Raw genomic sequence first — 21,963 nt, forward strand, 5'->3', positions numbered from 1 at the left:
GGCCGAGACTGTGAAGACCGCAGCATTCCAGAGAAGCAGGCATTTTACCCACACCTGCAAGCATCCTCCCTGATTGGGTTTGCCTATCTTTGCATTCATCATGTTTGTTTCGGGAGCCCCTGTGCACTAGGCTATGGCGGAAGAAGAGGCGGAACTGTGTGAAAAATGGTAACAGCTGTGAGAAGCAGGGCTGAAGCTGACCCCATAGCCCCTGGTGAGCAAATCTAGCTGGGGATTGCTTTTGCATGTCCTGACAGGGGAACAAAAGGAGAGGCTGGCAAGCTTATTGCAAAAAGATCCCATCCTGGTGTATTTTTTTTTTTTTAATGGACACAATAACTCCAACAGCTTGACTTTTGCCCTGGTTCACCTCGGCTTTTGCAACCACTGTGTGCACAGCTAAGTTGCCATGGGTGTGATGGGAGACATATGGAGCAACACAAGCATCCAAGGTCAGGCAATAAAACCTGATGCCTCAGGAATCTCGAGCCAGCTGCTGGCATCACTGTGTGCCAGCTCACGCTTTCTGGGCAATCCCTTGCCCGAGACTGGCAATTTTGAAATAAATGCAAGATAAATTTAAACAAAGCCAGCCAAATGGGAAGGAAAAGAACCAAGAGACACTGGGCTATATCTGCTGTGCTGTGTATGAGGATGGTGCCCTGCCTTTGAGCGCATGTTAATAGTGCTGCGGTAAAGTGTCTCTGGTCTGCTTCCAGTAGTTTGCAGGTATGATTCAATCATTTAGGATGTGCTGTTAAGCTGGATTTGGCAACAAACCCACGTCCAATAAACCTTGGAATTTTTGTGGGAAGAAGTGTCAGGGAATGTACTGGAAAGTATAGGATAAGTGACATCAGGAAACATCACATAATCTCCATGCAAACGAATCATGCTGTATGTGCATGAGCAAGTGTGCCTTCTTTTCCTCTTTTCTCTCTTAAGACTTAGACTGTGTCAGACAATCAGTCCAGCAAGCTCAGCATTGTCTACACTGGCTGGCAGCAGCACTCCAGGATTTCAAGCAGGAATCTCTCCCAGCCATACCTGCATAAGAACATAAGAAGAGCCTGCTGTATCAGGCCAGTGGCCCATCTAGTCCAGCATCCTGTTCTCACAGTGGCCAACCAGGTGCCTGGGGGAAGCCCGCAAGCAGGACCCGAGTGCAAGAACACTCTCCCCTCCTGAGGCTTCCGGCAACTGGTTTTCAGAAGCATGCTGCCTCTGACTAGGGTGGCAGAGCACAGCCATCACGGCTAGTAGCCATTGATAGCCCTGTCCTCCATGAATTTGTCTAATCTTCTTTTAAAGCCGTCCAAGCTGGTGGCCATTACTGCATCTTGTGGGAGCAAATTCCATAGTTTAACTATGCGCTGAGTAAAGAAGTACTTCCTTTTGTCTGTCCTGAATCTTCCAACATTCAGCTTCTTGGAATGTCCACGAGTTCTAGTATTATGAGAGAGGGAGAAGAACTTTTCTCTATCCACTTTCTCAATGCCATGCATAATTTTATACACTTCTATCATGTCTCCTCTGCCCCACCTTTTCTCTAAACTAAAAAGCCCCAAATGCTGCAACCTTTCCTCGTAAGGGAGTCGCTCCATCCCCTTGATCATTCTGGTTGCCCTCTTCTGAACCTTTTCCAACTCTATAATATCCTTTTTGAGATGAGGCGACCAGAACTGTACACAGTATTCCAAATGCGGCCGCACCATAGATTTATACAACGGCATTATGATATCGGCTGTTTTATTTTCAATACCTTTCCTAATTATTGCTAGCATGGAATTTGCCTTTTTCACAGCTGCCGCACACTGGGTCGACATTTTCATCGTGCTGTCCACTACAACCCCGAGGTCTCTCTCCTGGTCGGTCACCGCCAGTTCAGACCCCATGAGCGTATATGTGAAATTCAGATTTTTTGCTCCAATATGCATAATTTTACACTTGTTTATATTGAATTGCATTTGCCATTTTTCTGCCCATTCACTCAGTTTGGAGAGATCTTTTTGGAGCTCTTCACAATCCCTTTTTGTTTTAACAACCCTGAACAATTTAGTGTCGTCAGCAAACTTGGCCACTTCACTGCTCACTCCTAATTCTAGGTCATTAATGAACAAGTTGAAAAGTACAGGTCCCAATACCGATCCTTGAGGGACTCCACTTTCTACAGCCCTCCATTGGGAGAACTGTCCGTTTATTCCTACTCTCTGCTTTCTGCTTCTTAACCAATTCCTTATCCACAAGAGGACCTCTCCTCTTATTCCATGACTGCTAAGCTTCCTCAGAAGTCTTTGGTGAGGTACCTTGTCAAACGCTTTTTGAAAGTCTAAGTACACTATGTCCACTGGATCACCTCTATCTATATGCTTGTTGACACTCTCAAAGAATTCTAATAGGTTACTGAGACAGGACTTTCCCTTGCAGAAGCCATGCTGGCTCTGCTTCAGCAAGGCTTGTTCTTCTATGTGCTTAGTTAATCTAGCTTTAATAATACTTTCTACCAGTTTTCCAGGGACAGAAGTTAAGCTAACTGGCCTGTAATTTCCAGGATCCCCTCTGGATCCCTTTTTGAAGATTGGCGTTACATTTGCCACTTTCCAGTCCTCAGGCACAGAGGAGGACCCGAGGGACAAGTTACATATGTTAGTTAGCAGATCAGCAATTTCACATTTGAGTTCTTGGAGAACTCTCGGGTGGATGCCATCGGGCCCGGTGATTTGTCAGTTTTTATATTGTCCATTAAGCTTAGAACTTCCTCTCTCGTTACCACTATTTGTCTCAGTTCCTCAGAATCCCTTCCTGCAAATGTTAGTTCAGCTTCAGGGATCTGCCCTATATCTTCCACTGTGAAGACAGATGCAAAGAATTCATTTAGCTTCTCTGCAATCTCCTTATTGTTCTTTAGTACACCTTTGACCCCCTTATCATCCAAGGGTCCAATCGCCTCCCTAGATGGTCTCCTGCTTTGAATGTATTTATAGATTTTTTTGTTGTTGGTTTTTATGTTCTTAGCAATGTGCTCCTCAAATTCTTTTTTAGCATCCCTTATTGTCTTCTTGCATTTCTTTTGCCAGAGTTTGTGTTCTTTTTTATTTTCTTCATTCGGACAAGACTTCCATTTTCTGAAGGAAGACTTTTTGCCTCTAAGAGCTTCCTTGACTTTGCTCGTTAACCATGCTGGCATCTTCTTGGCCCTGGTGGTACCTTTTCTGATCTGCGGTATGCACTCCAGTTGAGCTTCTAATATAGTGTTTTTAAACAACTTCCAAGCATTTTCGAGTGATGTGACCCTCTGGACTTTGTTTTTCAGCTTTCTTTTTACCAATCCCCTCATTTTTGTGAAGTTTCCTCTTTTGAAGTCAAATGTGACCGTGTTGGATTTTCTTGGCAATTGGCCAGTTACATGTATGTTTAATTTAATAGCACTGTGGTCACTGCTCCCAATCGGTTCAACAACACTTACATCTCGCACCAGGTCCCGGTCCCCACTGAGGATTAAGTCCAGGGTTGCCGTCCCTCTGGTCGGTTCCATGACCAACTGGTCTAGGGAATAGTCATTTAGAATATCTAGAAACTTTGCTTCTTTGTCATGACTGGAACACATATGCGGCCAGTCTATGTCCGGGTAGTTGAAGTCACCTATTACTACCACATTTCCTAGTTTGGATGCTTCCTCAATTTCATATCTCATCTCAAGGTCTCCCTGAGCATTTTGATCAGGGGGACGATAGATCGTTCCCAGTATTAAGTTCCTCCTGGGGCATGGTATCACCACCCACAATGATTCTGTGGAGGAGTCTGCCTCTTTTGGGGTTTCGAGCTTGCTGGATTCAATGCCTTCTTTCACGTATAGAGCGACTCCGCCACCAATACGTCCTTCCCTGTCCTTCCAATATAGTTTATATCCAGGGATAACCGTATCCCACTGGTTTTCTCCATTCCACCAGGTCTCCGTTATGCTCACTATATCAATGCTCTCCTCGAAGACCAAGCACTCCAGTTCTCCCATCTTGGTTCGGAGGCTCCTAGCATTAGCGTACAGGCACTTGTAAGCAGTGTCTCTCTTCAAGTGTCTTTGGCACTTGTGGTTTGGCCTGTGGTAATTTTGCTCTTCTGAATTTATATCCTGTGCCCCTGCTCTCACAATGCCTACTTCTAGGCCTACCCCTTTTAAAATTTCATCATTTCTTTGGTTTTTATCCCAGGGGGGAGGTTTATTCCGAACCGGACCTTTCTCAGCTCCTGTCGGGTTTCTCCCCTCAGTCAGTTTAAAAGCTGCTCTGCTACCTTTTTAATTTTAAGTGTCAGCAGTCTGGTTCCATTCTGGTTCAAGTGGAGCCCATCCCTTTTGTACAGGCCCGGCTTGTCCCAAAATGTTCCCCAGTGCCTAACAAATCCAAACCCTTCCACCCGACACCATCGTCTCATCCACACATTGAGACTGCAATGCAGATGCCAGCTATTGAACGTGGAACCCTCTACATGCAAAGCAGATGTTCTGCCACTGGGCTATGACCCTGCTCTTTTTTATCATCTTCTTACCATCTTGTTCTTGCTCTTTTTCTCCTTTACTTTCTCTTCATTCTTCCACAGACCGCTTTCCTTTTTCTCTATCTACTGCTCTCTTCCTCCAGCATTTTTTCCTCTCACTACCTTTGTGGTGTAAGGTGTTGGACTCTGACCTGGGAGACTAGGGTTCGAATCCCCACACAGCCATGAAGCTCACTGGGTGACCTTGGGCCAGTCAATGCCTCTCAGCCTCATGAAAGCCCTATTCATAGGGTCGCCCTAAGTCGGAATCGACTTGAAGGCAGTACATACTGAAGCATACTACCTTTTCTTATCTCCTAATTCTCCTGCCATCTCTGTCCAGTTATTCTCCCTCTTCCAGCAGAGATGCGGCAGGCACCCTCTCACTTTTGACTTCCAGGCGTCTCTTGAAAGCCTTTTTATGCAGGCAGGCCGCCACAGCTATTCAGTTAGCCAGTCATTGTAATGATTATTTGTATTTTTTATGTTTATGTTTCTATATTGCTGTGCACTGCCCTGGTACTTTGTGAAATGGCAGCATCTAAATATAAATAACACATATAATAAAATGTAGAGGGGGGGGGAAACAAGTGAGTGAACCCTGTGTGAAAACCAACCTAGTGAAGAGAACAGGGCCAAATGGCCACCTTCTTCATGTGGGGGAATGGTTGCCTCAGGAATTTGCTTTTTAATAATTCCCTTTTCCTTTTTCTTCTAACAAGAGAAAAAAGGGAAATTTTCCTTTCGTTTTTTAAAAGAACATTTCCGAGGTAACTGCAATGCGTTGTGGGTAATCTTGACCCTACCCGTGACGGGAGGCAGGCACACTCGAAAGGAGATGAAAGACTGCGCACGCGCAGCAAATTAACGTCCTTCGCCAGAGTTTTTACTTTCTTTTTTTTAAACTCCCCCTCCCTCTGGACACATACGTCACGCCCTCCACCCTCAAATAGGGGGCGGAGCCAAGGTGGTGGTGGAGGGAAAAGCCTGGTTGAGACGAGGGAGATGTCACCGACGGCCTTTAAAGGTAACCCCGCCTGCTCGGATTGGAAAACAGCCAATCTGCCCGAAGCCGCCGCCTCCTAACCACACCCTTTCCCCTTGAGCTCTGGCGCCGTGACGCCACCGCGTTGGCGCCTGGCGTCACAGGCCGGCGACGAGCTAGAGCCCTTAACAGGGCGCGACCTGCTTGGGCCCGCGTCGTGCATCGGGAGGACGGGGAGGAGCCGGAACCGGGATCGCCCCGTTTCCGTTTCCAGGGCCGTCCGGTTCGCTTTCCGCTTCCGGGTTTGCCTCCCTATTCCCCCCTTCTTCCCTCTCCAGGTCCTCGGGCTGGGCCCGGGATGGCGCCGCGGCTGCAGCTAGAGAAGGCGGCCTGGCGCTGGACCGAGACGGTGCCGCCCGAGGCCGTCACGCAGGAGCACATCGAGGCGGCCTATCGCGTCGGCCTGGAGCCCTGTCAGCGCGGAGCCTGCAGGTGCGCGAGGGGAGTGGGATGGGGGCGCCAGAGGCTGACCCGTTTGGGCATTGGCCGGGGTCCCAAGGCCACCGCAAGGGTGCCTGCCCCTTCCACCCGTCCCCCTCCCCAAAGGCCGCTCTCATTCCCCCTGTGCGCGGAAGCACTGCGGCTCAGGTGTTAGAGCACCTTCTTTGCACGCAGAAGGTCTCGCGTTCAGTCCCTGGCAGCGTCTTCTGGTAGGGCTGGGGAAGGGTCTCTGTCTGGCCCAGTAGTGCAGTGGCGAATTCAGAAGTACAGGGACCCTTCATGATAGTCACAGCCACGCTGCATGTTTGTTCGTTTGTTTGTTGTTAGGTAGAGAATGGAATCCTTGTTCATGCCTTCTTCCACAACAACTGATGTATCTAGGAGCTAATAAGCATGAAAGGGGAGAGTCTTAGCTACTGAAAAGAGACTTCTCAGTGGCTGACTTACTTCCTTTCACTCTGATGGGGTGCAGACAGCAGGAAAGGACAAGGGAACATTTTAGAAGACTCTCCTCAGTGGCTAACACATTCCCCATGCATGCTGATTGGCTCATAAGATGCTGGAGACAGGGACCCTGCTCCCAAAAAAGTTAGGAGTCTAAGGCACCCCCCAGACAACTGCACCCTTGCTGTCTGCAGTCTTTGAGAGTTGCTGCCAGTCAGAGTAGACCAGGGGTTCCCATACTTTTTTCTCCCATGGGCCACTTAAAAGTTCCTGAGTGTCTTGGTGGGCCACTGAACGATATTTCTGCTTGTTGTAGCAATTATAAGTCCGCAGAACTCAAACTGTAATACAAGAAATGTATTGTTATTGTTATGTGCCTTCAAGTAGATTACAATTTATGGCAACCTTTTGAATCAGCAACCTCCAATAGCATCTGTTGTAAACCACCTTGTTCAGATCTTGTAGGTTCGGGTCTGAGGCTTCCTTTATGGAATCAATCCATCTCTTGTTTGGTCTTCCTCTTTTCCTGCTCCTGACTTTTTTTCAAAGCATTGTTGTCTTTTCTAGTGAATCATGCCTTTTCATTATGTGTCCAAAATATGACACTCTCCAAGAAATAGAACGAAATGCAATGTAAGAAACAAAAGAAGCGATAAGAATAAATTAAAAATCAATATGAACATTCAGTGAAGTCAGTGTGTCCCATCCTCAACCGCAAATCCACAGATGTGTCGCAGACCACCCAGATTAAGCTTGCGGACTGCTGCTGGTCCACAAACCACAGTTTTGGAACCCCTGATGTAAATGACACTGAACTAGATGGACTGAGGATCTGACTCTTAAGGCAACTTCCTGTGTTTCTGTCATCGTCATTGTTGTTGTTTATGCTTGTTACATGTCTCACAATGGAAATTGTTGTATGACACAACAGAGAGATCCATATGCTGTAACATCCTGCTTTGGGACTTCCCATAGACATTGTTTGGCTGCCATGAGAACAGGATGCTGGACCAGGTGGGCCATTGGCCTGATCCTGCTACAAGGCTCTTCTTATGTTCTTAAATGTGTTGTAATTTTTGAAAGAAACTTACATAGGTTAAAAGTCCCTCTCTTTGCTGTGTGGTAGGTGTATGATGCGAGGTAAGGGGGGGATCTACTTGCAGCTGGATCCCTGTTGGCAAGGGCTTGGCCTTGCATGGAAGCTGATTCCCCAGCTGTAGGGATTTTATTTTCATGCCATAGGAGTGAGTAGTACTGTCTAGCTGTTGAGAATCAAGCCTGCCAGCATCCCAATATCCTGGCTTCTTGGTGACTTTAGAGAGTGGTGACATTATGGGAACCACCTGTATTTGTGTATATGCGTACATATTGTTCTTAATAATGTACCTTAAGCTAAATGGCTTTTTCAGAATAATGTACAAAATCCAGCTTTCCCAGGAAACAGACTTCTGCTCCAAGGCTTTTGCAGTATAGACAACGGGCAAGGGAACAGTTTCTTCAGGGGAAAGATGAGTCCAGGGGCTCCAGGTGGATTTAAATGCATATTGGAAAAACTTGTCTTTGTAGTTTTCAGAACTGTTTTCTTTCGTCTGGTTTTTTCTCTCCTTCTGTTCTATGTTTAATGTTTGAGATTATAAGCCTAAGGGGGAGGGGGTCTGTCTCTCATTTGATTACTGTACAGCACCTCATTAAAAGTAGGTGCTCCAGAAATGGAGAGCAGCTCAAAGGTGAGAGATGGAATTACCTGTGCTTAGTCTTTGTTTGAATTAGGATGGAGGTTAAAGGGCAGAGTCAAAAGTTGAAACTTATTCTCTGTGGTGGGAGCAAGGGAGAGCCCCGATGTAAACAACCGCCTCATAGAGTAATGGCTTGTGGTGCCAGTGAACCTCAGTTTCACCTGACAAAGGAGTTGAGTTAGTGGCTGCATCTGGAATAGAGATTCTTGCCACCTCTACCTGTGTTCTTTAATGCCTTTTAACGTTCTGATTTGTAATCCCTTTTTCTGCAAAACGTCACTAAAGCTGATAGCTGGATGATGCTGGAAATGCAACCTAATTGGCAGGAGGGAAAGAGGAGAGGAAGAAGGGCATCAGGGAGCGTTGGAGCCATCTGCAGCTGCTCCAGGATTCCTCTGTGCTTGGTGCAGCCTGTGGGGCTTCTCGTAACCCATCCTTGTAGGAGAGGGGTGCTGGGAGCCATGCAGGTGGCATTAGCAAGGGGCAATCTTGGTTGGCCTTAGAGATGAGGATGGGATAGAAATGCGAGGAGGAGGAGGCAGTCTCTTCAGAATACTGGGCCCCATCTTGCTGCTTTTGCTTTTTACAGGAGAAACTGCAGAGGAAACCCAAACTGCCTGGTGGGTATCGGTGAGCACATTTGGCTAGGGGAGATAGACGAAAACACTTTTCATAAAATCGACGATCCAAACTTTGAGAGGAGAAAAAAGGTACACCGTTGTGGTCTTCTGGCATAAGCTCTGAAGCATAAAGGGGGGGGATTCGTTTCCTGAGAGGCATCCTCAATTTGAGTTTGGTTTTTAAGGCCCAGTATGGAGAGGCTGAAATTGCCATGACTCCACAAGACCTGGGCTATTGTGTCCAAACTGGTAAACGTTGTTTCATGAATGCTGGAAGATCCCTTTGCCAGTTCCTCAGAGTAGCTGTTAAAAAGAGGCACAGGGCAATTATGGGTGCAGGTGAAGCCTTACCTGGCTGTTCCATCCTGTTGCAAGAAAGGCATCCTTGGATGTAAAACTGTGAGCCATCCTGTGTACTAGGAAACCTCTAAAAATAATTTGGTGTTTCTGACTCACGCCTTTTTTAAGCAGTGTTGCTTTGATTTTATTTTGTGCTATTCTGGTTTGCTTGTTTACATGGTAGCACCTTGGGCATTTTGTGCAAAGGCAGGGTAGAAATGTGTTTAAAATGGTTACAGAGGAACGATGGATCTTCCTGTGAACCAGGAGAGGGGAACATCTGTGCCCTGCCCAGGTGTTTGCTAGACTCCAATTCCCATCATCCCTGACCATTGGCCGTTCTTGCTGAGGCTGCTGGAAGCTGGAGTCCAACAATACATGGAAGGCCAGAGATGTTCCCCATCCCTGCTATAAACTCCTACAAAACCAGCCTTCCAGCCCAGAGCAGTTCCACTGGCTAAGTGCAGTGAGTGTGGAGGGTATCCTAGATTATGATCTGAAAGTGCATGAGGCCACCACCCTGCTGAAGCTAAGCAGGTCTGGGCCTGGTCAATGCCTGCATGGGAGGCCACATGTATGCCACCTTGGGTTCCTTGATGAAAGAAAGGCAGGATATAAATATAAGAAAAGTAAATTAAAACGTAAGTAATCTTGAGAAGGCCTCTCTACAGCAGCTGGCTACCCAACCGCTTGATGGCTTGCAGACCTTGTGCCCTCCAGAAGTTTTTGGACTGCTGCTCCCTCCAGTAGCCCCAGACAGCTTGGCTGTATGATGATGCTGGGGCAGGTGGCAGTTGTAGCCCCAAAGCTACAATTGCTGTATTTTAAAAAAACAAATAGCTGTATTCTTTTCAGCACCTGCTTTAAAAATTCTGTTTAGACAAGTTAATGCAAACAAGTAGACGTTGACGTGATTTAATTGTTTCAGTTTTCTACTGTTTTCATTCTCTTGTTAAAGTTTTGAATTACTTGCTTTTATGGATAATTTCAATAAGTACAATAAATAAATCACCTGAGGGCATCAGATTGGGGAAGGCTGCCCCTTGTGGCATACTTGATGACACTTCTGTTGTGTTTCCCATCCCCCCACAAAAACAGAATGCATTCGTAGGCCTCACAAACCTGGGGGCCACCTGCTACGTCAACACTTTCCTACAAATGTGGTTCTTGAATTTGGAGCTCCGCCAGGCACTCTACTTGTGTCCAATCACCCGCACTGAATACGTGACCGCAGAGGGCACCCCGTCAGACAAAGGTCAGTAGGAAGACTCCACCCCCAACACATAGACATAGGCTTTTGATTGCTCTGGCTAGCCTTTGTCCATTTTTGAGGCTGCTACTGTTGACCACATGTGTGTGTCATGGTGGTTAATTGCCAAACTGCTTCATGCTCTTCAGATTTCAGTAGTGCTGCCTGGGCAGTTGTTCCCAGTTTACAGATAAGGGGCAGAGTTTTGAGGGAGGAGAGTTTTGCTGAAGATCATGCAGTGAGTTCCTAACACAGGCAGTGAAACCTCTAGAGGCCACAGTGAATTTCTCATGAGCGCCAGAGTATCTAAGCAACAGCAGGGCCCAAGGCAGAAAGGAAATCTAAATAAAGGGAAGATTTATCTTTCTGAAAAGGTTTGGTTTTTGTTACAGCCATTTAGAATGGCACATTTTGTGAATGTTCCTGTCGCAGATGGATGCTTCAGTGTATATATTGGTTCTATTGTGCAAAAAGCAGAGAGGGTTTTTTCCTAACACAGCCAAATCCCTCCCCTTCCATTGATAGGAATGAGTGCATGTCATGGTGGGTAAATCTCCCTTTAAGGAATCCTTTTGCCTTTTGCTAGATTACGAGCCTCAGACCATTTGTGAACACCTCCAGTACTTGTTTGCTTTGCTGCAGAACAGCAAGAGGCGTTACATTGATCCGTCAGGGTTTGTTAAAGCGCTGGGTTTGGACACAGGTCAGCAACAGGTAACGTTCGGGTGGGTGGGTGCACGCACATATTTTGTGTTGCTGTCCTATGGGAAGTGGCTGCATCAAACCACGTGCCACCTGTAATGCTAAAGCCACAGCTCCCTAGCTGAGGTAAACCAGGGGTGTTTACCCAGCTGAAGAGAGTGCTCCCCTTCCGTGCTTCCTCGTGTGTGGCTGAAACAGAGGGCCAGCCCTGAAACTACATTATTTTTAAAGATGTTTTGTTTTAATATGTTTTAAGGGATGTTTTGTAGTAATATATTTTAAAGTCTGTTTTTATGATGTTTTAGAGTGGTTTTAGTGCTTTTGTTTGCTGCCCTGAGCTCCTACTGGGAAGAATTGTTTATATCAAATAATAAATAAATAAATGTAAATCAAATAAATAAATAAATCAGGGCAATGAAGGGGTGTGGAGGGAATTCTCTCTTTGAAAGAGCTACATATCCTCAAAGAACTAAAATGGCATCTCTTTGTGTCAATTTCCCTGTTTGTTTTTGTTGTTGATTCTGTTTTTGCAACCTGTGCTGGTCTCCTAGGATGCGCAGGAGTTTTCCAAGCTGTTCATGTCACTGTTGGAGGATACCCTGTCATCACAGAAAAATCCAGATGTGCGAGATATCGTCCAGAAGCAGTTTTGCGGAGAATACGCATATGTCACGGTGTAAGTCTCCCTCCTCTTAGCTGTTTGGAGGTTTGTCTTTGAGTGTTCTGCATGTTGCTGCTTCCAAGGAAGTAATTCTTCTCCTAGTGGTCTTTTATGGTTTTTTTCAGTTGCAACCAGTGTGGCAGAGAGTCCAAACTTATATCAAAATTTTATGAGCTTGAGTTAAATATCCAAGGTCACAAGCAGCTGTCGGACTGCATCACAGAGTTTTTGAAGGTACCTGCTCTTCCTTGTCAACTCATTCTGTGGCTTTTATGCTGGTTATTAAGGTTTCGGGCTGATTTTTTAGCAGGGCTGTGGAGTTGGAGTCGGAAGCAATTTTGGGTGGAGTCGGAGTTGGTAGAAATGTTCCGACTCCGGCTTCAAAATAAATGTTGATTGACAATTTTTTTAAAATATAAATTCAAAATGTCAAAGAAGCTTCCCATGAAGTCAGCTGTAGTTGAGCATTTCACCAGAACTCAAGATGGAAAACATTTTGTGTGTCAGTGTATGACACAGGACCCAGATGAAGACAAATGCTGTGATGCCATAAGAACATAAGAAGAGCCTGCTGGATCAGGCCAGTGGCCCATCTAGTCCAGCATCCTGTTCTCACAGTGGCCAGCCAGGTGCCATATGCCAAGATCAGCGCATATTCAGGCAGCGATAAAAATGCTCCTATGAGAGCTTCCAATTTAAAAAGACATTTACAGCCCTTTCCAGGGCTGTGGAGTCGGAAACAATTTTGGGTGGAGTCAGAGTCGGACAGTAGAAAAATAGAGGAGTTGAAGGTTTGGCGTACCAGCTCCACAGCCCTGGTTTTTAGTAGTTGCTGTTGGCTTTACATTGAACTTGTTTCTTTGGAGAACTGAATAGAGGGGGTAGATCTTCATGCCCTAAACATGGCCTTAATTTCTGCATCAACTCTTCTGGGATTTCAGTGCCTATTGGAGACTTCTTAAAATTTCAACAGGGCTTCCCAGAAGGATTATCCTGGCCTGGTTGCTGTCAAATTTGGAACGATATCATGATCTTTTTAATAGGTTCACATGTGATTATTAATATACTGTGATTTAATTTTTGTTTTAAGTTTTTTGAATATAAAGTGATTAGGAAATGTGCTAAATAAGAACATATAAGAGCCCAGCTGCTGGATCAGGCCAGAGGCCCATCTAGTACAGCACTTTATTTAAATAAATGAATCCAAATGATGTTAAGGATTCTGAGTGTTTCCAATGTTGGAGCCTTTGTAGATTGTAATGTGCCTAGCTGTGTTAACTGAAGAATCAGCAGGCCTTCTGTCTCTGTGAAAACTCATAGGGTTACTGGACTGGAATGCTTGGGAGAGTGTCTCTTGATTCATGACAGTAGCGTTTTGCATGTCTGTCTTATAGCAGTGAAACAGAACAGTGATTTTTTTCATTTAGGTAGATAGCAAATTGAGTGCCTTCATGATATCTGGAGGTTGAGTAGACTGTGTCTGCTAGTGTGTTAATCTTTGGAAGAAACAATCCACAGAGATAGCTTCGGCGTCAGATGACTTGCAGAGGCACTACTTAACACCCATAAAAGCCTATTCATACACATTTAGTTTGAAGCGTGCCCTGCAACCATAGTTAGAGGCCCTGATTACTCCCGTCACAGATGGCTCTGATTTGGGGACAGTAATCATATTCCAGAAGGCATTGCATACCTTCCCTGAAACCATCTTGTCTTGCAGAGGGAGGCAGGAGAAATGGCCTGAAGGTGCCCTTTCTCCTGCCCCCTTCCTCTTCTTGGCTCTTCTTAGAGATGGACAGTTTGTTCCTAGCTTTGAAGACCTAGCACAGCCCTCCTGATTCAGATCTCCAGCTGCAGAGGCTGTCCAGAGTGAGCCCATTCCCACTGAAGGGGGGGTCTTAAGTCTCCTTCATGCTCTTCCCATGTACTGGGAGGGGATCTCTTTGCATGTCCTAATTTGGACTTTGGTGCCAGAGGGTCTGTTGCTCACATAGGTTAGATTCCAGCCCACCCCACCCCCGAGGCAGTCTGCTGACCTTTGCCTTTTGCCTCTCCTTTTTTTCCCTGGCCAGGAGGAGAAGTTGGAAGGGGATAACCGCTACTTCTGTGAGACCTGCCAGAGCAAGCAAAACGCTACCAGAAGGATCCGGCTCCTCAGTCTTCCCTGCACCCTCAACCTGCAGCTCATGCGCTTCGTGTTTGATAGGCAAGTGGGCTTCTTTCGTTCCAGCGCCGCAGGGTGGGAACCTCCAAAGCTGCTGTGGTCAAATCCCTGCCCTTCAGAAACCCGCCACCGCCTGACCCTGTCATATTTATTTATTATTTAATTTGTATCCCGCCCTTCCTCCAGCAGGAGCCCAGGAGTCATGTCTCTAGACTTCAAGGCACACCCGCCAATACAATCCACCTGACAACTGAAGGACCTGCTCTCGGCTGATACCCACATGCATGTCCCAAAGTTCTGGTTAAGGGTGCGCTGTGAGTTGCCAAAGTTAACCTTGTGCATTTCGCTTTCTTCCTTAGGCAAACAGGCCACAAGAAGAAGCTGAATGCTTACATTGAGTTCTCAGAATTGCTGGACATGGTGCCCTTCATGGAAGACAAAGGTGAGCTGTGTGTGACGCGAGATAATCTGGTGGCCTCCAGGCATAGTTGTGACTTGAGCTCCCAGCAGCCCGCCTGGCCACTGGACAAAAGAGACGTGGAGAGGGCTGCTTCCTGCCTCCGTTGCACTCAGGTCCGGCGTTTAGGCTTCCCAGAAGAGGCGTCTGGCTGGCCACTGTGAGGACAAGATGCTGGGCGAGGTGGGCCCCCTTTGGCCCAATACAGCTGTTGAAGGACTCTTCTTGCGCGCGCATGAGTTGTAGTCCAGCAGCACCTTGGCTACCTGCAGTAGACAGATTCATTTCCTGGAATAAAATGTGTAATTGAAATATTTATATCCCGCTTCCAGGTAGACCTCACAGGGCAGATCATAAAAGGCTATTACAGGCATAGATGGTTTTTTAAAAACAAAATTCTATAAAATGGAAGGACAAGAAGCTGTAACTGCTTCTGTGCTCACTTGGTCCTTCAGAAGCCCTGGGTGGGGGGGCGGGGGAGTAGTTGTGTTTTCCTGCAATGTCAGATTTTGCCCCCAAAATCTGTGGATAAGATTTACAGTATTATTTAGCCAAGGAGCAGGTTGTTATTGGGGGTGTGGGGTACTGAAGACTGCTCCTTTACGGCAAATGGAGCACTGTCCCACTAACCTCAGGCTGCCCTCAGCCAGCCTCCACCTGCCTGCCTTCCCACTTAGGCAGACCCATCCCCTCAACTGGCCCTATCGGCCACTGTCTCCTCCTTCGCTTCAGTGCTGCCCTTGTAGAACTCAGCAGGGAAGAGGATGGGGACAAAACTAAGATTAGCTGGCTCTGCCTCCCTAGCCCTGGCTGTATCTACTGTTGGGCTCCTGGCTTTCTACCCCACCAGTCCAAATGGGCACCAGCCACCACTGAAACAAAAAGGGGTGATCTTGGTAGGGATGGAGTGGTTGGCATCATAAACGCCACAGGGGCTTAGTCAATCAGTGTGATGTGGCTGCAAAAAAGGCAAATGCTATTTTAGGCTGCATTAACAGAAATATAGTTTCCAAATCGCATAAAGTATTGGCTTCCCTCTGTTCAGCACTGGTTAGGCCTCATCTTGAGTACCATGTCCAGTTCTTGACACCACACTTTAAGAAGGATGCAGACAAACTGGAAGGGCAGCGAGGATGATCAGGGGACTAGAAACTTAACCTTATGAGGAGAGATTGAAAGAACTGGGCATGTTTAGCCTGCAGAAGAGAAGACTGAGGAAAGATATGATGGGTCTCTTCAAGTACTTGAAAAGTTGTCCCAGAGGAAGGCCAGATCTCTTCTCGATCATCCCAGAGTGCAGGACACAGAATAATAGGCTCAAGTTACAGGAAGCCAGATTTCAGCTGAACCTCAGGAAAAACTCTAACTTCCTGTTAGTGGTACAACAATGGAACCAATGACGTAGGAATGTGGTGAGCTCTCCAACACTGGAGGTATTGAAGAGGCAGCTGGACAACCACCTGTTGGGGATGCTTTAATTTGGATTCTTGTATTGAGCAGCAGGGTGGACTCGATGGCCTTATCGGTCCCTTCCAGCTGTACAACTCTGATTCAGTCCACTCTGCTGTTTTATTCCAGCCAACGTCTTTGTCTATGAGCTCAGTGCAGTTCTTATACACCGAGGCGTGAGCGCATATTCCGGCCACTACATCGCTCATGTGAAGGACCCGCAGACCGGAGAGTGGTACCGGTTTAACGATGAAGAGATAGAAAAGATGGAGGGCAAAAAACTGCAGCTGGGGGCAGAGGAAGACCTAGGTAAAAACCTCCTGTCTGTAAGTTTTCTCTCTGCGCCGTCATTCTTCCCAATAAAATGTGCAGAGCATGCTTTGTCTCCTGTATTCATAATGTCCCTAGGCAATTGGGAGCCAACCATTTGCAGCAGGCATACAGTGGGGCGGGCGGGGGGAAGCCCTCTGGCCCTCCAGTTAAATGGTTTGGGCACAGCTATGCTGGCTGCCTGTGCATGCTTGAGCCCAGTTCACAAAGTGCTGGATTTCACCTACAAAGCTATATACAGGTCAGGACCCCAATATCTAACGGAATACCTCTCCCAACTTGATGAGTGCAGGATCCAGGTATATTCATCTCAGACCTTTCTCCAAGTGAGAGAGCTTCCAAGGGTGGGGACAACAGGGAAGGCCTTTTTGGGTGCACCACCACCCCAGTCTGTGTAATGCACTCTTTCGTAGGACCCACCTGGTGCTGACATTCTTTCAATGTATCCCTTCTCCCAGGCATTTGAGAGAATATGATCGTGGTGCTTAATTGCCATTTCTGTTACATCCTTTTTTGGATGATAATTTTATTGTTTGCTGGTGGTATTTTATTTGTGTACATAAGCTACCTAGAGATGTTTGGTATTGGACAGCAAATGAATCTAATAGCTCCCATCAGCCTCAGTCTTCATGGCTGAGGCCCAGGAAATTATGGGAGTTGTCCAACAACATCTGGAGGGCCACCAATTGGAGAAGGTCACCCAACTCTGTGCTGTGAGCGCTCTCTGGGTTGGCACACCCTTGACGACCTGGATATGTCTGGTACATTGTGACCAACAGTGGCTTAGCTACTTGGATGCCGTTCCACCAGCAGTAAAGCCTCTCGGGCCTTGGTATAATTATTCCCAGAAGAAATTGCTCCATTAGCGTGTTTACGCAACTGCTGTTTGGCCAGGCCTGTGTCTCCTGAAGGGTGTGCTCCTGCCATTCCCAGATTGCTGGCTCTCACGAGATTTTTGGAAGCAACTGCTTCTAAGTCTTTGCTTTGCTCACTGGGGCACCTGCCCTCCTCCCTCACGTGCTTGGCAGATGATACTAATGGCACATAACTGAAATATTCAGGGATATCTGCACATTGTAAGGAAACGTGCTGATGGAGGCAAGGACATTGGCTGATAGGCTGGTGCTGTGAACAATAGTGATCCCTTCTGTGTGATGCTTTTAGCGAATTGCCGACCCAAAAGAAAGATTTAATTCACCAACTGCTTATTTTACCCACTTGGTGGTGGTCTGTGACGGGGCCTTATTGGTGGTGGTTCCCCATTTGTGAAATTGCCTCCCTGGTGAAGTGTTTCTATCTCCCTCATCATTGGCTTTCAGGAGGAATTTAGAAACCTTCTTGCATTACCCAGACATTTGATGCCTGAAAAATACTCTTCCTGGCAACCCTGAAATCATTGGCTGAGAGAAAGTGATTTGTTTTTACAGTGATTTTTAAAGATAGTGATGTGTTTTGCCACCCTGGATTCCTATTGGAAGTGAGGGTGGGATATATTTGTTTTTGAAAAAAACTTCTTCCAAGGAGGTCAAGGTGATTTATTTGATTCTTCCTCCCTCCAAAAAAAAAATCTTACTTGCAATAACGCCGTCAGCTAGGTTGGGCTGAGAGACTGTGACTGGCTCATGGTAACCAGTGAGCTTCATGGCTGGTTGGGGATTTGAACCCAGGTCCTAGTCCAGCACTCTTAACCACTACACCACACTGGCTCTCACTGAGACTCTCTAGTACAGACCCACCCCACCCCCATCGCACAACTCAATTTGCAGTAGCAAGCAGTTTCGCTGGCTTCTTCGTTCAACTTGTGCAGAACTGTTTCTGGGGTGGGATAATGTTAAAATGCAGGTTGAATGTTGTGAATCCTGAAGGGCTGGCTGTTCTCCTGCAAGGAGAGGTTGGCTTTCCTGTTCAGTAGGAAGAAACGAGCAACATCAGTACAGACAACGGGAAGCCTCTGTGACCAGAGAAGGGTTTTTGTTGGGTTGCGGTGGGAGAGTCAGGAGAAGGGGATTCCAGACTCTGCCCTTCCAGCAAGAGAACGGATTCCCCAGTGCTTGCCTTCTGTTCTCCACTAGAGCCTTCTAAATCTCAGACTCGGAAGCCCAAGTGCGGGAAGGGGGTTTACCGCTCTCGAAATGCCTACATGTTGGTATACAGGCTGCAGACGCGGGAGAAGTCGTTGAGCATCAGAATCCCAGGTGAGGAGCCGCAGGTGGGGTCTCTTACGCTGGCCTGTCTTTGCCTGTCCTCTCTTCCCTCTCTGTACATGTGGGCCCCTGTGTCTGGCAAGTGCCATGCGCTGTGGCAGTTACTACGCTAAGCAGCACATGCCGGGCATCTTTCTCTCTACCCCAAATTCAGCCAGCCAGAGGCGGAATCCAGGGTGTTAGATGATGTTGCTTGGGAAGTGTATTTTGTGCTGGTAAGATACCTTGGTGGTTTTAACAGAATCTCTTCATCAGCTGAATCGTCCTCCAGAAGAAGCCAGCCACCTAATAATCAGGAAAATGTTGTCTGGGCTGGGTGGGGTGGCCTTTACTAGCCTCAACAGCTATGCTCTCCCTCCCCTGTCGGAGGCAGCGTGCCTCTGAATGGCCATTGCTGGGGCTTGCAAGTGGGGAGAGAGTTGCTCTTCTGCGCAGATACTGCTTGTGGGCTTCCCTTGGGAGCATTTGCTGGGCCTCTGTGAGACCAGGAGGCTGCACTGTGGCCTGATCCAGCAGCCAGGCTATTCTTAGGTTATCTCAAGTGTCTCACTTTGTTGAGGGGCACCTGTGTAATTGCTCTTAGGGTAAAGAACTCCCTTCTCGGGGGGGGGTCTGTTCATAATCCTCACACTAATTCTGCACCCTCCCCCCTTTCAAACCATCGGCTAGCTTTCCTGCAGCAGCTTGTAGAGCGGGACAACAGCAAGTTTGAGGAGTGGTGCACTGAAATGGCCGAGATGCGCAAGCAAAGCGTGGCCAGGGGCAAGATCAAGCATGAAGAGGTGAAGGAGCTCTACCAGAAGTTGCCCACTAAAGCTGGTCTGTAAGATCTTCTGTTCATTTTTTTTTTAAAGCCACCATTGCAGAATCCGCATGTTGTTGGGAGTGGGGCTGTTCTAGGCAGGTGGGGGAAATGAGCTGCAAATTGGGGGGGGGTGACCACCGCGTATACCAGGAAGAGTGGCTCTAACCCGGCCTTCTCCCTTGTGTGAGCTTTTCACCTGCAGGGAGTTGTCTTACGTGAAGGTAGCATGCATAGGTGTGTCTTGCCGCCTTCTGCACAGAAAGCAGCTTTGCTTTGGCTCTTGCAGCTGAGGGGTGGAAGGGGAGGACTCTGAGGAAGCCTCGGTGTTGCTGTCTGTACGGCCGGCAGTGGGGAGTCAGAGCCCTGTGCTGGGGAGGGGGTGTACGTTGCGATGTAACTACACTTCAGGTGGCCGGAGCACCTTTTTCAGTAACCCTCCCAATAGCTGGGGAGGCCTCTGTTTGAATATATGGTGTCCTCTTGGGGCCGTGGGGACCGCAGTTAACTTTCTCCTTGTTCTCCTCAAATGTTTCCTGCTGGGTCGTATCCAGTGCTAGTCCCATGCAGAGTAGACCCATGGAAGTTAATGGGCATGACTGACTTAGGGAGCTGCCTTGCAGCGAGTCAGAGCACTGCTCCATCCAGCTCAGTTTTTGCTGCACTGGCTGGCAGCAGCTGTGCAGGGTTTCAGACGAGAGTCTTTCCCCAGCCCTACCTGGAGACGCTGGTGGGGGGCGAAGCTGGGGCCTTCTGCATGCCAAGTGGGGGCTCTGCCACTGAGCTCTGCGGCCCTTCTCCATTAATTTCAGTGGATCTGCCCCGAGTCAGACGTCTTTGGATATGATCCAGTATCTTTTTCTGTTGCCAAGCAGAAGTTAGATTGCTTAAACTTTGGGGGGGGGCATTGTTTAGGTCGGGGTAGGGATCCTTCGGTCCTCCTCCGGATGTTTCTGAAGTGCAGTTCCTATCAGTTGTCCAGCCAGTGTGGCTAGGGATGACGATGGGAGGAGGGCCAAAGGTTCTTGCTTTACCTTCTGAGTTTCACTGGAGGTCGGGGTGGGTGGGCAGGCATATGACCTTTTTAAGCCTTGCAAGCCAAGGCCAAAGTTTTGGTGAGTCGACGGAGAGGGGCACTGGCTTGTGGCGCTCATGCCCTGCCCTGGCCCTCCTGTCCCCCCCTCCTTCCAGGCTGCCCCTATGACTTCGTCTCTCTTGACTGGCTGCAGCAGTGGCTGGACGAATCGACTCCTCCCAAGCCCATTGACAACACGGCCTGCTTGTGTGCCCACGGCAAGTTGCACCCAGACAAGATCCCGACCGTCAAGCGGGTCTCTGAGTACGTCGCCGACTACTTCTACAAGAGATACGGAGGAGGCCCCAGGCTGACATGTAAGCAGAGCCACTTGGCTGGCTTTAAAAGTGGGCTTAGACACCTTAGAAGGCGCTCAGGGGCCACTAGCCCTGACAGCTGGGTTCCACCTCCACTCTCCTCTCCCACTTTTTTGCCCCCTCGCGGTCCAGTTTCTCTGTGATGGTCGTACGCCTCTCCAAAAAAAACCTTGTCCCAGTTGCTTTCCAGGTGGCGGAGTTTACCTTCACAGCATACTGTTTGTGTTAACACTCCCCCCCCAATGCACGCTCTCTCTCTTGCAGTCCTGTTGCGACTGATAAACTGCTTTCCGCTCTGGCTGGCAGACTCCTTTTCCCCTTCACGCCTCCTCTCACGCTCTTGCCTGCCAGCTGCCGTTCTCAGGGCTGGCTCTTGAGATGTAAACTGCTAAACCTGAGAGGTGCTGATTCACAAAAAAGTTGAGCGTGAAGCTGGTGAGGGGTGTCCCTCTCTCCTTCCCCCCCCAGTCGGAGACCGCCTGGCCCATCCCCAATTTGTATTTATTAGATTTATATCCCACCCTCCCAGTAGGAGCCCAGACTGGCAAACAAAAGCACTGAAAACACTCTAGAACATCATAAAAACAGACTTTAAAACATATTACAACAAAACATCTTTAAAAATATCTTTTTTAAAAAAGATTTTAAAAACGTATTAAAAAGCAATTCCAGCATAGACACAGACTGAGATAAGATCTCTGCTTAAAAGTCAAAACCATAAGGTCTTCAGTAGGTGTCGAAAAGATAACAGAGATGGCGCCTGTCTGATACTTAAGGGGAGGGGATTCCAAAGGCTAGGTGCCACTACACTAAAGGCCTGCTTCCTAGGTTGTGTGGAATGGACCTCCTGATAGTATTTTATTTGTGTTTAAGTTGCCAACTCATTAAATAGTGTGGCCGTGTACAATAAATTCATTAAAACTTCATAAAAGGTTGTGTCCATTGCTAGTCCTACTTGGAGTAAGCCCATGGAAATTAATATACGTGGCTAATGTAGGTCTGTTAATTTTGGTGGACCAACTCTGAGCAGGGCTAACGTTGGATATAACCTGAAATACACAACAAATGACCAACCCACCAAATTGAATGGTTTCTCTAAAAGCTTGGTGAAATGTTTTCAGCCAGTGATGAAATACCACAATTATAGGTGCCTTGCCCAATTCAGGAACGATGGTCTAAAGTATTGGCACCCAATACACTGAAAGCTGTAGTTGGCATAGAAACGGACACCTTTTTCGTAGGGCGATGAGGTGGCGAGGGGCGGGTGGTGACGTCTCCAGGTTTTACAGGCAGGAGAAAGGGCAACTGCGTGTTCCAGTGGGGAAGTTTAGAGGGTCTGATAAATGTTTCCCAACGGCAAGGATGCTGTATGAAATGGGGCTTTGGAATATAAAG

The 21,963-nt window shown here is 47.5% G+C and overlaps 1 protein-coding gene across 3 annotated transcripts in view; it reads left to right on the forward strand.

Moving 5' to 3' along the window:
• The first annotated feature begins 5,484 nt into the window (after window positions 1-5,484).
• USP48 (ubiquitin specific peptidase 48) overlaps window positions 5,485-21,963 on the forward strand; it is a 36,071-nt gene continuing 19,592 nt past the window's right edge. The window contains exons 1-13 of one of the 3 annotated variants that reach the window (XM_061600837.1): window positions 5,485-5,560; window positions 5,857-6,010; window positions 8,789-8,909; window positions 10,257-10,413; window positions 10,994-11,121; window positions 11,661-11,785; window positions 11,896-12,004; window positions 13,843-13,976; window positions 14,294-14,376; window positions 15,970-16,149; window positions 18,243-18,365; window positions 19,044-19,193; window positions 20,368-20,568. In XM_061600837.1, the coding sequence (XP_061456821.1) occupies window positions 5,539-5,560; window positions 5,857-6,010; window positions 8,789-8,909; window positions 10,257-10,413; window positions 10,994-11,121; window positions 11,661-11,785; window positions 11,896-12,004; window positions 13,843-13,976; window positions 14,294-14,376; window positions 15,970-16,149; window positions 18,243-18,365; window positions 19,044-19,193; window positions 20,368-20,568 (1,687 nt within the window). In that variant the 5' untranslated portion in view covers window positions 5,485-5,538. The remainder of the gene's footprint in view (window positions 5,561-5,856; window positions 6,011-8,788; window positions 8,910-10,256; window positions 10,414-10,993; window positions 11,122-11,660; window positions 11,786-11,895; window positions 12,005-13,842; window positions 13,977-14,293; window positions 14,377-15,969; window positions 16,150-18,242; window positions 18,366-19,043; window positions 19,194-20,367; window positions 20,569-21,963) is intronic. The other 2 variants (XM_061600838.1, XM_061600836.1) reach the window with 2 other exon arrangements.

This window comes from Rhineura floridana, chromosome 18, assembly GCF_030035675.1.
Source record: "Rhineura floridana isolate rRhiFlo1 chromosome 18, rRhiFlo1.hap2, whole genome shotgun sequence".
Classification (NCBI taxonomy): Eukaryota; Metazoa; Chordata; class Lepidosauria; order Squamata; family Rhineuridae; genus Rhineura; species Rhineura floridana.